At 41.5% G+C, this 17,793-nt stretch overlaps 1 protein-coding gene across 1 annotated transcript in view; it reads left to right on the top strand.

Annotated features, from left to right (window-relative positions):
* Positions 1-17,793, top strand: part of PIP5K1B (phosphatidylinositol-4-phosphate 5-kinase type 1 beta) — a 282,690-nt gene that overhangs the window by 157,533 nt on the left and 107,364 nt on the right. The window contains exons 5-6 of the mRNA XM_058565703.1: positions 8,926-9,043; positions 17,089-17,241. Coding sequence (XP_058421686.1) covers positions 8,926-9,043; positions 17,089-17,241 — 271 coding nt within the window. The remainder of the gene's footprint in view (positions 1-8,925; positions 9,044-17,088; positions 17,242-17,793) is intronic.

Raw genomic sequence — 17,793 nt, 5'->3', positions numbered from 1 at the left:
ACTAATTGCTTAGGGTGCCTGGAGATGTTTTAATTTACTACTGCTGTGAAGCTGCAGAATCTGTTTCCCTTAACAACAAAATGCATAGTGTTATTTTATATTTATTTATTTTAAAGTGGCTCAAAGTTATTTTTGGATATTATATATTCTATGGATTATTTCTTTTGTGGATGGAAAAAGCTCTGGACCTGTGTAAGATCTGAAGGATGATATAAAATCCCTTTCAACAATCTGGTTCTATGATCTACCAAAATCACAAAGTAGATCAGTAAGAGAACCATGACCATATCTTAATTGTTTGACCCCAAATTCTGTGCTGCAATCAGAAACTCAAGGTTGTAGATAAATTTTCATGTATAAATGGGATTAGGAAGAAAGGATGTTTATAGTCTGTACCATGTAAACATGAATCTGAGGTGGCAAAGGGAGACAAAGTTTGTGAGTACCAACTATGAACCATGCATAGTTTTATTGATATAATATTTATATGATCTAATATATAATATTATTACCTTTTATCTTTACCCAAAAAAATTTACATATGAAGTAACTAAGACCCTAAGATATTAAGAGGCTTAACCCAAAGCTATACAACCAATAAATGGTAAAGCTAGGATTTGAACTCAGATTTGGCTGGCTCCAAAATTTTGTTTTTCCCTACACTATGATGATAAAGAACAGGAACAATATTTCTGCTTTTTTGAATCAAAAAAGTATCCAGCTTTTACCTTAGAGTTATGAACCTAAATCTGCCTCTCTGGTGCCTGGACAACCAGCTTTAATCCTTTCCTCTGCTCCCCTCCAAGAGACACCATCACTACCTTCTCTGGGATGGAAAATATGGTTTGAAAGCTGGCAGTAAAAGTTTATATGTTTTTCCATATTCAAGAATAATTATCTAACTGGAGAATTTATGAAAGTCTCCTGCATTTTAATCTCCTTACTTGTAAAATGGAGCTAAGCTTTGGTGTGAGGATCAGTGCAGGAAACAGAGAGCCCTTAGATCTGACAGGTGTGCTCTTTGGGATGTATTTGAATTGCCAGGGAATATCCTCATTGAGGGAGAGAATTCCATAGAACCTCTGTAAGGATAAAGCATGATTCTAAATGAAAGGGAAACATATATATCAAATGTTGATATCAGCATCGCCAGATAGCAGTCCTAGATGTTATAGTTTTGACAGACTAGCCATCTACCTGCATTTCAAGTGACATAAACTCATCCAAGGATCTGTCTGTACTGTGAGTCAGCATACTACAGCCCCTGGGGCACATCTAGCTCCCTGCCTCTTTTTGTAAATAAAGCTTAATTGTAACACAGCCATGTCCATTCATTTATATGTTGTCTGTGGCTACTTTTCCACTACAACAGCAGAGTTGAATAGTTGTAACAGAGACTCTAAAAAGATTGCCAACCCCTGATCCATAAAAACATTCTACACCAGGTTTTATGTATATGTGGATAGAACACAAAGCTGCTAGAATAGTCTCCTCAGGATTAAAAGAGATACGTGGCTGTTGCTGGGCAAGCCAATGATATGATGCCCCTTCAAGTCAAAACTCTTTAAATATTTGTTCAACATTTATGTGTTGGGCGTGAGAAGAAACTAATTTCTTTCAATAAAAGTTACATACCACTTCCTTTAGTTCAAAATAAAAGATTTATTGCATGCAGTGAATATTATATAACATTTTAACTTACTTGAAATTGCCTTCAAAATACAGTTTCCCAGTATAGAATTAACAGCTTGGTAGGTTTAACATTTAGATAATCGGTGATATGACATGTTCCCAGTAAACGACATCCCAGAATGCATTCTTTGGTTTTCGAATTTAAACTACCTTCAGCTACTGACTTTTAAAGGCTGGCTGTCAGCTGGTTGGCCTCAAAAGGTGGCACAGCCTCTTGTTGCACAAGGCAGCTCATATGTACCCATCACAAAAGTGCTCAGCACAGGGATGTTGGCACCGGCAAGGAGTGTGTCTTCTGTTTTTTGTTTTTCCATTGAAGAACACTATCTAATTTGGCAAGAGAGAGGACCAACTTGTATTTCACTGGTTAAGTAAAGAGTCTATCTGGAAACTTGCCTGAATTGGCAGAGGTGGTTACTAATGCCTAAGGCTGCTTCTACAGACCCTGACTTGCAAAGGTCAGGTTTGAAGACTGGGTGCCACCAGTAGTTTGTAAAGGCCTATAGTGTCCCTTGTCCACCTGTATTGCCACTTAAATTTTCTTTTTCTCTGTATCACCCGTCTATACATTAGGACAAAGCACACTTCACTTGTCCTGCATCGTGGTGGGTGGTGGGGGGCGGGGGGCGAGGTCATGCTTGCTGTGATGGATAATTTTATGTGTCAACTTGACTGGGCTAAGGGATGCCTGATAGCTGGTAAAACATTATTTCTGGGTGTGTCTGTGAGGGGTTTTCCAGAGGAAATTAGCATTTGAATCGGTAGATTGACTTAGAAGATCACCTCACCAGTTTGGGTAGGCATCATCCAATCTGTTGAGGGCCTGAATAGAACAAAAAGGTGGAGGAAGGGTGAATTTGCTCTCTGCTTGAGCTGGATCTCCATCTTCTCCTGCCATCGGACATTAGCACTCCCGGTTCTTGGGCCTTCAGACTTGGACCATTGGCTCCCCTGGTTCTCAGACCTTCAAGTTTGGACTGGAACTACACCACCAGTTTTCCTGAGCCTCCAGTTTGCAGACGGCAGATCGTGGGCCTTCTCAGCCTTCCTAATCACATGAGCCAATTCCTCATAATAAATCCATCACCCAGGAGTTGCTGACCCACTTGTTTTGTCAAGAGGCCCCAAGCCCACTACTGACAGTTATTTGAAATCAAGGAAACTCACCAAATATAAAACGCTGCCTCTAAAACATCCAAGCTCTGGCTCTGGTCCAAAACTGGACCTCTTAGGCGTTCTGGAGATGCTAAATTAGTTTCACCCCGTTGTTGAGCACCAAATCTCTCCACCCAGGGCCACCAAAAATATCACGTGGTTATCAGACTCTGAAACCACACACACAAAGCTGAGGTGTTCACAGTACCTACAGATGAGCACGCCTATGTGGCTTATCAAGCTTCTACAAGTTGAACCCTGCCCACCTGACTCTGTGGTGTGAGGCCCTCTTGGAGAAGTAACTGGGGTATTTGGGCAGAGAGTACTCTGAAGCCTATAACTGAACCCTGAAAAGGAAGACTAACTTGGGACCGTCAAGTTTAAGTTAAGGCATATCTGTCTGCGGTGACTTTTCCACTGCTCTGTTGTGGATCTAATCTCCCAATCTTGTTAGTTTCTGACCAGTTTAGGCCATTACTTTCCCTCCCTGAACTTTGATTCTGTATCTGCTCAATGGGAAATTCCAGATGGTGGCTAACGTGTTGTGCAGCTTCAACATTGTATAATTCTCAACATCCATTGCCATTCAGAAATACATATTTTTGGATTTAAGACAAGCAGATTGGCCTTAAAAACTGAACTCTACTCAGAAGAGGTGAATGTCAAAATGCCAGAGCTGCTCCATGATCAAACTTGAACTACTTCTCGGTGAAATAGGGGAGAAAAGGACGAGATAAAGTCCTGTTCTTTATTCGAAGTTTCCTCCTCCTCTTATGGAGTTAACATACCCTTTCTTTTCTGACTTGATAGGGATAGTACTGTGTGTTTGCTTAATTGTTTAGGTTCACACTTAGCAAAATAAAGTTGCAAACCCCACGTTGGCCTCCAAATTTTTATTGCTGAAATTTTCCCACCCATGAGATCCAAGCATCTAGAACAACTGCTCAAAACCTCACACCTGAAATTTCCAAAGCCTCAATTTTATGCCAAAACAGGAAAGTGCATTTTTCCCCCCAAAGACTACATCTATACATTGAAGGAATATAATATAAATCTTAAATTGTGAAAAAGTCATGTTTGCTAACTTGGTCTAGACGCTGGGCCCACTGTCCTGATGGACTACCCAGCTCGGGCAAGGAAAGCCCGCAGGAACCTTTGGTGGGACTCTTCCACTGGCTGGCAGACTAATGCTGATTGCAGTTGCGTTTACCTGCCTTGGCTGAGCATTTCATACATGTGCCGAGGAGCCTCTGTGCTAGATGTCTGTAGGCCGGCAGCCACACCCAGTAGATCTGCTGGTGTGTACCCTCAGAAAACCATGAATGGGCCGGCCCCGTGGCTTAGCGGTTGGGTGTGCGCGCTCCGCTGCTGGTGGCCTGGGTTCGGATCCCGGGCGCTTGCCGACGCACCACTTCTCCGGCCATGCTGAGGCTGTGTCCCACGTACGGCAGCTGGAAGGATGTGCAGCTATTACATACAACTGTCTGCTGGGGCTTTGGGGGGAAAAATAAATAAAAAAAAAGAAAAGAAAAGAAAACCATGGTTGGTGTCTGCTGGCTGACCCACACTGAGGCTGCTATTTGGTTCTGCTCTTGTGTACTCTGAGTCCTGATGAACTCCAGCGGGGCCAACAGTCCCCTTAGTTTGCATTTCCTTCACTAGAGCTTCATTCATGTCGAGCTGACAGTTGTTATTCACTGGAGCAGCTTACTATGCAGAAGCAAACCCTTCCGCTCTGGTACTGAGCATGCAGAGCTCTGTTTTGGGGGGTGTGAGGTTATAGCTTTTAACCCTAACTTTTAAAAATTATTTTATGTTGCAAGCGGTAATACATAGAAGGTTTTATCCTCACGATGCTTATAAAAGGGATACTATGAAAAGTGTCCCTTTTGTCCCTGGGCCTTTTTTACCCAGTGTCCAACTCCAATGATCACTGTTACTAGTACCGTGTTTATCCTTCAAGGATTTTTTAGGCATATACATACCAAAAAAATATTATTTTCCTTTTGTGTAAAAATGGTGGATCCCATACACAGTATTCTGCATCGTGCTTCTTTCGCTTAATTTATCCTAGAGATCTTGCCATGTCAATACATAATAAGCCCCCTCATTCTTTTTTTCAATAGCTGCGTAGTATTCCAGTGTGTGGCTGAGCCATGATTAATTTGACCACTCCTCTTCTGAGAGACGTCTAGGTTGCTTCCAATCCTTTGTCCTTACAAACAATGCTATACCGAATAACTATGTACACATATGTCATTTTGTACATATGCTAGTTGTACTATTTATCTATAGGATAAATTATAGGCATGCATTTTCTGGATCAAAGAGTTATATACATTTGTAATTTTGACAGAAACTGTGGAAATGTCTTCCGTAAGAAAAGTGTTGATTTACTTTCCCACTAATAATGTTTCAGGGTGCCAGTTTCCCTTGAGCTATATCAAAGCTTTGGATTTTTGCCAATCTCACAGGTAAAAGTGTCCCTTGGTGACATTTAATTTGCATTTCTTTTGTTATGGATGAGGTTCAGCATCCTTTCATATGTTTAAATCATTTATACTTCCATTTCTGTGAAGTGCCTGATCATATCTTTGGCTATTTTTAAAAAATTAACTTTTTGGTCTTTTTCTTTACTGTTTATTGGAGCTCTTTAGATTGGGAGATTAACCCTTTGTCTGTGATATGAGTTGCAAATATTTTCCCATTTTGTCATTTTCTTTTTCCTTTTCTTTTAACTACGTGGTCAAATCATTCTTCATCTGAAGTGTTCAAATCTGGTCTGTTTCCCAATCATCATACAGCCTCAATCACCCAGACACACTGCGGGCTCCCCACATGCCGGGCACGTTGCCATTCATGTTCCCATTCACTTGGTCAATTCATTTCTAGAGGTTCAACACCAGGCCTCAGGAAGCACAGCTCATAAATGGCAGAGATGGAACTTGAACCCAAGTCTCCCTCAACTACAGGGAGTTAAGAGCATCTTAACTACCACTCAGGGTATCCGGTATGATTTAAGAGAATGCAAACTAGTCTTAATATTAGTCAAAAGAAAGCAGAATTCAAAAAATGAAATCTACTAGGAGAGAAACAGACAAATAAATTGGTGATATATTATGACCCACTATTTGGGAATGTTCCTCTCCATTCATGCAAATAAGGAGGTTCAAGATTGTGTAACCTCTGCAATTAATTATTAATTAATATATGTTAACTATGCTATGAAGAAATTACCACTCTGTGTAATGCCTGTGTTGAGTGTTATGCCCACTGCCTTTTCATCTTCTCCATTTATACAAATATAATTTATTGATTGTCCCATACAGGCAAGCCTGCCCCACAGTTGATCCATGCGATTCTCTGTATCTTAATGTGGCCCAAAGCTAGCTAGATTTAAATTTTTTTTTTCATTTTTAGTGATTTGGTGGCCTTTTGCGCTAGCTGTCGGGATGGATACCTAAAGAAATATATGTTTCCTTTCTCTACCTAGAGATGTTCTGCTGTGTGTGTATGTGTGTGTGCCTGTGTGCGTGTGTCTGTCTGTCTGTCTTATCTCTTGGGAAACCTAACACTATTATTTTTATACCATGGCTGAACGAACCACAGTAGTCAGGGAGATGTGAATCCAAGGAAAACTATTGTAGTTAATGGAGGCTTTAGGGAAAGGAGAACAACCCAAGAAGCCCAGAGTAACCAAAAATGAAAATAATAATAATAAATACTGTATCCTCTCTGATAAAATCTTGAGTAAAGATTCCCAACTGCGTAAGAATAATGTAAATAATGTAAGTGGAACACGGGTGTTTCATCTTACTCTTTGAATGTTGAAGGTAATCTGCTCTAATGGAATGAATTACTTTGACTGCATGAGATAGAAAGGGGGAAACAGAGTGGAAGAAATAAGAAATTGGCCACATTCTTAGCCCACTGCAAGCAGCCTGCTTCAGAACGCAAGGCATTGTGATTGCTTTCACTTGCTTGTAAAAGTGAGGAAGGATGGGGGCTGGCACGGTGGTGTAGTGGTTAAGTGTATGCACTCCACTTCAGCGGCCCGGGGTTCGCAGGTTCGGATCCCGGGCACGGACCCCTGCACCACTTATCAAGCCATGCTGTGGCAGGCATCCCACATATAAAGTAGAGGAAGATGGGCATGGATGTTAGCCCAGGGCCAATCTTCCTCAGCAGAAAGAGGAAGATTGGCAACAGATGTTAGCTCATCTTCCCCTACAACAACAACAAAAAAAAGTGAGAAAGAATGCTAGAGGTTACTTTCAGCCTCTTTGATATTACTCCTTATGTCTACGTAGCCCACATTTTCAAATAATTTCATGTCACATAAGTTCCAGAATTATTCCTTTTGATAATCCTATAGGGCCTATAACTGAGTACATGTCCCCTCATAAATCCCAAAATATGGAATGAGGAAATGTTTGGATATAATACCTAGGCACCGTACATACATTATGAATATTGAACTGTACTTAGAAAAACAATAACCATTTAAATGAGTAGGTGATTTGGGGGCCGTTCCATACTGTGAGGCTGAGATAGAGATGACTGCTCTTCTCCCAGTCAGTCTTAGCTCCTGCGCCACTCTCCTGAAGTGCATGTCTTGCCTGCTGCCTAAGTGTAATCCTAGCCTTTTAAGATAAGACTTATTATGTGATGATGGCCCCAACAATACAAGCCAACTACTTCCTCTGGAACGCCCCAAAAGCAACAGTCACCTGTAACCATGCAGGAGGAAGAACTGGCTGTACTGGATATACTGAACAGATCATTTCCTAAATAGTTTTCAGGATAATTTTTGACTATGGTGATTTTTTACCTTACGTGTTGACTTGCAAACCTAAGCTTCATGTAAGAATCAACTTTGCTGTATTAGCATTATCTTGAAAACTCATTCTTTTACTCAACAAATACTTATTGAGTGTCTACTCTGTGCTGGCTACTGATAACAAAAATCTGGCTGACCTCAACAAACTTAACGTGTAGTAGATTCCAAGTGTTCGTTGTGTGCTGAAAGCCTTTTTACTTGCAGTCTTATTTGCGCAGTATCCATGAAAATCAGACCAAGATAAACTTGCATAGAGCCTCAATGTCCAACCTAGAATGTGGTAAAAAGAGATTTTGAAATTCTATATAAAATTATATAGAATTAGCACTGTTCTAATTTTTCACAATGAAAAATTTAAGTACAGGTAAATTAAGTGACTTGTCTGATGTCATGTGAAAAGTATTATATGTAGTCAAAGAATAAAATGAATGATAAACATCAAAATTCAGGCTAGTAGATGTCTCTAAGGAGAAGGGGTATATGATCAGTAAAAAGTACAGAAGGTGATTCAACTACATGGGTAATATTTTATTTCTTCAGCAGCATTTTGGATTCATGAGTATTCACTGGTTTATTTCTTTATACCTTTTATGTATCATAAATATTGCACAAAGATTTTCAAAGGTGAATTCATAAGAGGAAAAAAAGGTAATGGTATATTTGGAGATGGAAATCAGGTTTTCAAATCCCTAAAATATTTAAGGTCTCTTTTCCTGTAAATATGAATGTAAGAAAGAGTTCAGATTCAGGACCCATCTATTTCCAGTGGGATGATTTTCTCTGTGGGTGAGATATTTTAAAGATCATTTTACTTATTTCTAGTTTAAAATGTTTATCCAATATTCAAAATTCATGGCCAAAAAAATGAGTTTTTGAAATTACTCCACAGACTAAGCTGTGGCGCTTATACCTAACTCATTACAATTGTAGTTTCACTGGGGAAGATGGAGTGATTTTCCCAGGAAGGAGGCACAGGGGGATGATGAAGAATTTTCAAGCTGAAGACACGTTGTGATTGGCAGGGAATGCCGGCTGGGAGTGGTCCCCGCTGAGTCAGCATCTGTGTTTACCTGAGGCCATTGGCCTTTGTGACATGAGCCTAGAGAGACCCAGTATCGGGGTGTTTTCCTAGAGGGGGAATTGGCCCAGGACTAGTAAAGCTAGAATCTGAAGTCAAAATTGTCTTCGCTAATGTTTTCTTTCTCTCTCCTTTTTTTAAAAAAATGTTTTAACTGCAGTGAAGGGAGCAATCTGACCCCAGCACATCACTACCCAGACTTCAGATTTAAGACATATGCTCCGCTAGCATTCCGATATTTCAGAGAACTTTTTGGTATCAAGCCTGATGATTACTTGGTAAGAACCTGTAATTTTCCTTCCTTCTCCAGAAATGTGTGATGTAAACATTTGTCTCATAGCAACAGCGACAAGTGGCTTTTGTCTCTTATTTTATAAAGCTCTGGAGCATAGGAAAAGTTCCAAGTTTTATAATGATTATAAATTTAGCTTTGGGAAATGTGACTTGACTCTGCAGCTTTTACCTGATAACTACAAAATCTGCTATGGTAATTGATATTTAAATAACTGTGGTGTTGGTTGCTACTTCAGATAATTATTCTAACAGATATATTAAAATTACTTCTAAATACTCCTGTGAATTTTGCTGATTGGATTCAATTTGAAAGCCTTTCTCTTTTAATTGCCTTATTTATACCATTCTTCTCAAGCCTGCCTTGGCCCACAACCATTTTCACCTTGACATACAGTTTGAATACCATTTTAAAGAATCTAGATAGTTTTGTTCTCAGCATCTCTTCGTGCAGGCTCTTTTTAAATGTATTTTTATTGGGTACAAGGGCATGTTTTATCCTTAAACTTGTCTTTTCTCCCTGTCTTCCTTCTGGTGTGCAGCAGGTACAAACACAACAGCCTTTTTGTGAGGTAGTCCGATGTGACCTCAGAGCTTTACCTTATTCCTGTTCAAGGAGCCAGGAACTTCCTTTCTGTTTCAAGAGGAAAATGGTTTATTTCATAGTTTGGTCACTGTTAACACCCTGGGGCTCTTCAAAATTGGTTTTTAAGCTGTAGGAAGGATGCCATCAAATATTTATTGTTCATCCCATTCTGAATGATCTTAATAAGATTTGAACCAGATCCTGGAATAATGCTTTGCAGAGGAAGTATAGCAACATTTGTTACTTATAACAGAGAGTATTTAAACTGCATCTTATAATTTGGGTGAGATGTAAATGATTACATTCAAAGCTGATTCTGTTCTGTGCTGATGAAAACCCATGAATGACCCACTTCTTAGTTGGGCTCTAGAAAATCATATGACTTCTGCCCGATGAGATAGTACTGGTTCCTCAGGGCACGTTAGTAAGTGTTCATAGAGCAGTGGGAACTGAGTAGAAAGTCCCTGGACATCCTGCTGCCCTAAATGTGTACATCCATGTAGCTCTCTGCCTCACCACGCCCCTTAATTGAGATGTCGGGGGCTGCCTGTACCCTGCCCTCCCAACCACTCAAGTACGCAAACACACATTTGGATGGGTGTGTGTGGGGGAGGGGGTGGCATTTGTGTATTAGGGAAGATTCTTTGGTTTCTGTTTATTCTGTAAGTACCGAGGTCACTGTCATTCAGGAAACATGTTTGGGAAGCCCATTGGGATCTTGATATTGTAATATTGAAAACAAGATCAATCCCTCATCTTCTGCCACACATTAGAAATTAATGGATTCTCCTTCTGCATTTCCTTGAGCTACTGCCAACCAAGGAGATGCCATAGACTGGCATTTCATAACACAGATCCAGTGAGTATGATGAGATGGCTGCCAGCCTACCCTTCACCCAAGTCAGTCGCTCTTTAGCTCTCCTATGGCCAGTGACCTGCAGGCTGGGAAGCCCATTCTTGCGCTCTTTCTGTCTCACAAAATTGCTGTCTTTGGGGAAGGTCCTTTTCTGGACAATTTCTTACACAACTTACACAGTTTCCTAATGAGACTTTAACCTGGGAAAGTTACTTTCATAATGAGATTAGACTCTGTTTATAAAGGAGCACAGGAGACTAAGTTGATATCTTCTTAGAGCACAAGTCCTCCTTCATGTACCTGGCAAAGGGTAAACTAATCAATCATTGGGTATTTTGAGCATCTATTGCAACTAAAATGCTTTGCTAGTAATTACAGGGAAATTGAAAAAAAAATTGTAAGTCATAACACTCAGAGAACTTAGAATCTAATTAGAATGGTGATTTGTTTATGTGGGAAAGCAACCAATCTACCAGGCAGTAAATCAAGAGATGGAAACGAAACCTTAAATGCCCCAGGATTTCAGAGGAGGGAGAGGTCTTTCTCTGTTAAAGTAATGATTAGGAGGGCTTCTTGTGGGTGTGGTGTGATTTTAACTGTGCTTGATTATTATTATTAGAAGAACTTTGAATGGGCCCAGTATGGCTTGGGGGGTAGGTTTTGATCAGGAATATTAGACAGATAGGGCCAGATAATTCAAATAAAGTTTTTTTTTAATTATAGGAAATTAGGAAAACGTAAAGACTGACTAGATATTTGATGATGTTGAGGAATTATTTTTTTGGTGGGATCATGATACTGCGGTTCCATTTTAAAAGGGGAGTCCTTGTCTTTTGGAGACATATACTGACATATCTACAGGCGGAATGATTTGATGTCTGGGATGTGCTTCAAAAGAATCTGAGGGGAGTGGTTGGGGGTGTAGAGGAAACAAGATTGGCCATGAGTTGATAATTAGTGAAGCTGGAAGATAGACATGGATATTAATTACACAATTCTCATTTCTTTTCCATATGTTTGAAATTTCCCGTAATAAAAAGTTAAGGGGAAAAAAATAGGGCCAGGCAGGTAAGTGTGCTTTTGTTTGATTTCAGTTTTCCACCTCCCATATTAACCATACACATAGTCCAATAACAGGACATATCTCTGGGACCTGCAAGAAACAGAACAAAGACAGTGGCCTTCTAGCTAAACGTGGCTGCCTGGTCCCCCATAGCTGCAGCCATCTGCCTGCCCTGCACTGGGGACACCCAAATCCCAGGACTGAGGCAGCTCCCCCTATAGTCTTGGAGCTTCTAGAAGCTCATTTCCAAACCACTGGATCTGGGGACCCCGCCCAGTGATCTGAGTGTGGTAGATGAGAAAAGGGTCTTTTGCCTGACACAGCGTGTTTCAGAGTCAGGTTTAACCCCCAGAGACTTTTTAGCCCAACCCTTCACTGTAGGTGAGGGATCTGAAGCTGGGGTCAGTGACTGGAAGTGCCCAACGTTGCCCACATTGGTGGGGGTGGAGCCCAGACCAGAACAGTGGTCGCCCATCCTCCCCCGGTGCTCTTCTCCCTTCGCCAGCTGGCCTCATGCTTCCCAACCCAGCACGTCTCAGACCTCTCGTTAAACGTGGTCTCAGGGTAGCCACTTGCTAGTCCATCAAACTGTGAACTGGGATTATCCATCCTGAAGAATACAGCCAAAAGAGGTCAGATACCTCTCACAAAGCGCATTTTGGAAGAGTTAAGCCCAAATAAAGCACAGAAAAATGAAATAATATGTCCCTTGAAAAACTGTGTGACCAAGAAAAGGATATGGTGCAAATCACAAAATACATCCTGGCATCTGTCAGACTAGGGCTATTCAAGCCCAAATTCAAGCCCAAATTTGTAAAGATGTCCTGATCTAAATGGGCGGCGGAGAGGTAACATTATGTAGCGATTGGTGACTTTATAGATAGGTTTGATGTTGGGTCTCCATGATATGTGTGTATTTCTACTTAGTTTCGTGCTGTTGCATCTGGATTTCAGCCTGGATTATTGTGCTTATGTTCTCAGCATTAAAATTAGCCACGTGCATGCTGATTACAAATTGATGTTGAAACGTATGTAATTTGGATTGTGAGACAGCACAGTGAAGAAGCAGTGGGGACGTTCCTTCTTCCTTATTTGTTCCTAAATAAATGCCTCCCAAGGGAAGGCCAAGGGGCCCCAGAGCATTTTTCCCCATCTCTGCTTGGGCAACAGGTCTTGGGTTCATTTCCTTCTCCCCGAGGTGCCTGGGTATTCCAAAATCCAGAGTGATTTATCTGATGTCTTTTCAGGCTCACCAGCACAAATAAGAAAGAGAGCAGGGTGAATATTTAACACTATCAAGGGGAAGAAATGGCAGGAAAAATGATCTCCACCACACTGCACAAGTTTACATTGTTAATTTGCCTTGGCAGGGCCCAGCTGGCTTGTACTTTGCATTCTTTCCAGTGGGTATAGTAGGGAGAGCCTGCAGGAAATAGAAGCGAGAGAGGGAATATGTTGGAACAGCTTGCACAGATGAAAGTGCCTGGAAGGTGCATAAAACCCAGGCGTGCACATGAGGGCTTGTTGATCACAGCTAATTAAAATGTTCCCATCTCTCCTCTTTATTTGCTCCAAAATGGCAACATTTCAGAGAAGGTAGCTTAGAAGAGAACATGGTAACTGAGTTGCAGGGTGAGAGACCATAGAATTATAGATGACAACAGTAATATTCCTGTTCAGTATCATAACGCTGGTTTATTGCACACTGACGCTGTGCTAGTAGAGACCCCCAAAGGGTTATTAAAATGCATGAAAACAATTTATTTTCCCATTCATATTAATTTACAAATTATATAATAATGGAGTATTTCACAGTTAAGTAACCAATGAAATAGTCTCCATATTATGTCACTCCTTATAGAAGAACTTGAGACTCTAATTGGAAGCAGATGTTCAGGTCTGAATCCAGTTTTCTCAAGACAGCTCTTCCTGAATCACCCCCTAATTTCTCTATTTGCAGCCTCTAATTTCCGCATTCTTTGTTGTTTTTGTGCTCTCATAACATTACTCCTATCCATAAGAAGGTTCTGTACCAGGAAGGCAAACCCCATGGAACAAAAATTCAGAATTTCTAAAGAGAGTGCGGGGTCTGCCCTCACTCTTTATGAGAGCTTGGGGTTCACACTTTTATTTTCCAGGGTCTCAAATTCATGATTCTGTAAAAGACCCATCTTTTTTCTTGCTCCTCTTAAGAATGTCTCAGTGTGCCTTTGGGTAGCTGTCTTGTCATTGGAGTTAGGCTGAAACCCTCAGGACATCCTCGAGCACCGCCAGCTCTTCCTCGCCTGCCTGTGGAATGTGTGCATTTCAGGTTGTGTACCTCTCTCCCCTGCGTATGACCATGTAATAAAAAATAGCAACAGCAATAACTAAATGGTCATTCTTTGCCAGGGGTTTTGAAAGCATCCACTTTTTAAACTTTCAGCTGGTTTCAGGTAGATATTATTATCTTTATTTTAGAGATGAGGTTCCTAAGACTCCAAGATGCTAAGTTACTTACTCAGGTCGCATATGTAGCCACTGGCAGAGCCAGTGAATTTTACAAACATCAGTTGATTCCAAGTCCCATGCCCTTCCCACTAATCACCCTTCCATGTGGACACTGCACACACGGCAGGGAAAGTGCCTCTGCTTCCTCTCAGCTTTTACGACATCCTGTGTGCAGCCTAATGGCTATTTTTGTTTTCCTGCCTTGTCCTCAAGGGCTGAGGCTCTAATGCTGCTTAGCAAGAGAGCATCAAGAAGCAAGGCTGGAGGAAAGAGGAGGAGGTGAAAGATGGAAGTTGCCAGTGACTTTTAGGAAGCCAGCAAACACTTCTTTCTTTTCTTGGAGAATTTTGTTTCCCTTGTCCACAGTGCTGCCAAAGCAAAATAATTTAAAAGGTGACATCTAGAAACTGCCTTTTAATCATTTTTCTCCCAGTTTCTCTCTCCCTTCTCCTCCCACCTTCCCTCCCGCCTCCTCTTCCATCCTTCCTCTCAGATTTTCCTATGATGGGGACTTAAATATTCACAAGCCCAGAAAAAAAACTTTGGGGGATGTTCAGCCCAAGTGTTTTCAGATGCCTCCATCCTCAAGATATGGTTCTTTAAATCCCCGCTTTTGCCACTTACCAGGGTGAGTCTGATCCCACACATTAAGTCTCCTTACCTGTTTCTCTGCCTCCAATGTTTCTCTAGTCAACACTGTGGATTATTTGTTAATAAACACTGAGCTCGATAACAAATAATTGACTTCTGTGCTGAGTTTGGCATTTTGATGAGATATACAGCCCTTCAGTTGTTGGTGGAGTTCAGTCATTTATTTGATAAAAATTTATTGAATGCCTACTGCATGCAAGGCACAGGTCCTGAACTGTGTCACAGTATAAGATATTCATAGTTTCTGCCTTCATAGAGTTTTACAGTCTAATGGGAACTCAGAATAATAAATAGGCAATTAAGGGATTTCGTGGTAACTTCCATGATGAGAATGTCCAGTGCCAGGAAAGAAATGATCTAGACTCACGGAACCAGGAAGAGTTTTCCAGAGCAAGGACTGTCCAGCAGGCACGGAAGGCTGAAGCTGTTGTAACACCTCCTCACTGTGCTCCCTGCATCTCTCTTTTGTCCGCCTACAGTGGGTTCTCAACACAGCCACAGAGTGGTCCTCTGCTCCAGACCTCCAATGGCTTCCAGCTCCCTTAGAGAAAAGGCCAAAGTCCTTACAGTGGCCTCTGGCACTCTTCGTGGTTTGGCCCATCCGACCCTTCTGACTTGATCTCTTTCACCTCTCCTTCTCGCTCGCTGTGCTCCAGTCACTGGCCTCCTTGCTGTGCCTTGAACTCTCGAGGTCTCAAGACCTCTGCATTTGTCCTTCCCTCTGCCTGGAACATCCTTTCCCCAGATCTCCACAGGCCTCTGCTCAAATGCCACCTTCCCAGTAAGGCTTTCAGTGACCACCCTACTTAAAATTTATTGCAACGCAGTCTTCACTCATTGCTGGTACTCTTTGCTCCCCTTTCCATACTTCATTTTGTTCCACAGCACTTACCACATTCTGGTGTATAATTTACTTACTGGTTTGTTTACTGTCTGTTTCCTACTACTAAGATATAAGCTTCATGAGTGCCTGGGACGTTACAGATGCTCAATAGATTTTTTTTTAATGTTGGGTGAATACGTGAATGAGTGGTAGTCAACCAGATGAAGGTAGAATGGAGGTTGTTTCTGGTAGAGGAAAATGCAAAAGCCCGGTAGTCAAGAGTGTGGGGTACATTTGAGAAAATGAGAAGCAACTCTTTCTGTCTAGAGCTAGAGTTTACGGAGAGAAGTGATGAAAGAGAAGGCTGAAGGGCAGGGCTGGGCCATTCATGGCCTTGAAAGTTCTGTTAGGAAACTTGGGTATTATCTCCCATCTAGACAATGAAAACCCGTGAAAGTTGTGACGGAAGGACATGAGCAGATTTGCATTTTAAGAAAGAGCCCTGGTTTCCTGATGGAGAATGCAGTGGAGGGGTCAAGAGTGGATGGTTGAGACCAGGTGGGCTTACCGTAGTAGTAAAGGCATGAAGTGATGAAATCATTCAACTCAGGGTATTGACAAAAGAGATGGCATGAAGGGAGCAGATATAATGAATAGCCTCGTTTTGGAAGGTGAGAAAATGTGAGGAGTCAAGGATGATGCCGAAGTTTCTGGTTTAGGGAACAAAGTGAATAATGTTTCTATTCTCTAAGATAGGGAAAAGAGGGGGAAGATAGATGCTGGGGGTGCAGATGATCTAGAATCACCATGTATGATTGTGCAGGGTGTGCACTGCCCAAGAATACCTGGCTAAGTGAAGAAGTGGAGACTGGAATCCAGCCCTTCATCTACTCAACAGCCTTGTATCTGGCTTAGAGCTGCATCTGCCAGGAGAAAGAGGCACCTCTTTCTACCTACCACAAAGGCACCTATGGGCTAAACACAACCCTGAGATGAATTTGATTTTGAACTTGTTACATGTGAAGTGTTTGTGGTATAACCAAGTAGAAATGTCTATCAAAAAGTTAGGCATACAGGCCTGGAACCGTAGAAAGAGATCTGAGCTAGAGATACAGATGTTAGAATCATCTCCTTGTTGAAATCTTGAGTGGAAGACATCCCTTGGGAGAATAGTGAGAAGAGAATAGATGTTGGTGTTCATGTGACAAACACACTGTGAATCACACCTTCAAAGTTGTTATTCCGTGGGCACTTGCTGGAAACAAAGCACCTTAGTCAACACTACTGTTTGAGTTATTTCATTGGACAGATATGATAATTCATGATTATCGTATGACACTGGGGGTGGAAGGGCATGTCTGTTTCCCATCATAGAATTATTAAGATAAGTGGATCAATTAAATACAGAGAGCCTCCTTAGTATTCCTGGAGACTCCTTTTAAAGCTCATGGAGTGGACTTCCTGCTTCAGAATGGTCAAGATATGTAATACTGTGATTTTCCTCCTTGGAAGCATCGTGTACATTACCTGTGTTTGTAAATGTTTGTTTATTTACTCTTGTAGTATTCCATCTGCAGTGAACCTCTCATAGAGCTGTCCAACCCCGGAGCCAGTGGGTCCTTGTTTTTTGTGACCAGTGACGATGAATTTATCATCAAAACAGTTCAGCATAAAGAAGCTGAGTTCCTTCAGAAGCTGCTGCCAGGCTATTACATGGTAAGTAACTGCACGTAATTAAATCTGCTACTTGAGGTTTAGTCACTTTCCTCAAGTCTTTTTCTATGTTTTTTTTCAGTGACTCTTGGGCATGTTTTTTCTCTTTGGTGAACTTTATTTTGCATTTAGATTATACTATGACACTTGTTGGATAGATTTTTTAAAGTAAACTAGAATCGAGTAGTAGAGCACAGTTGTTGACTCACTCCGTCCTGGGTTCAAATCTCAGCTCAGCCATCAACTAAGTGTGTGACTCTGGGTAAGCAAGGTAACCTCTGAGCCTTAGTCCCCTCAGCCTTTAAGAGCTGAGAAATACCTATTTTCTGTGGTGGTTGTGATAAAGAAACGATGCAGGGTGCCGGCCCCATGGCTTAGCGGTTAAGTGTGCGCGCTCCACTACTGATGGCCCAGATTTGGATCCCGGGCGGGCACTGATGCACCGCTTGTCGGGCCACGCTGAGGCGGCATCCCACATACAGCAACTAGAAGGATGTGCAACTATGACATACAACTATCTACTGGGGCTTGGGGGAAAAAAAGGAGGAGGATTGG

Source organism: Diceros bicornis, chromosome 22 (assembly GCF_020826845.1).
Source record: "Diceros bicornis minor isolate mBicDic1 chromosome 22, mDicBic1.mat.cur, whole genome shotgun sequence".
Classification (NCBI taxonomy): domain Eukaryota; kingdom Metazoa; phylum Chordata; class Mammalia; order Perissodactyla; family Rhinocerotidae; genus Diceros; species Diceros bicornis.
The sequence above is the reverse complement of the archived record's forward strand: the minus strand, read 5'-3'. Positions and strand labels throughout refer to the sequence as shown.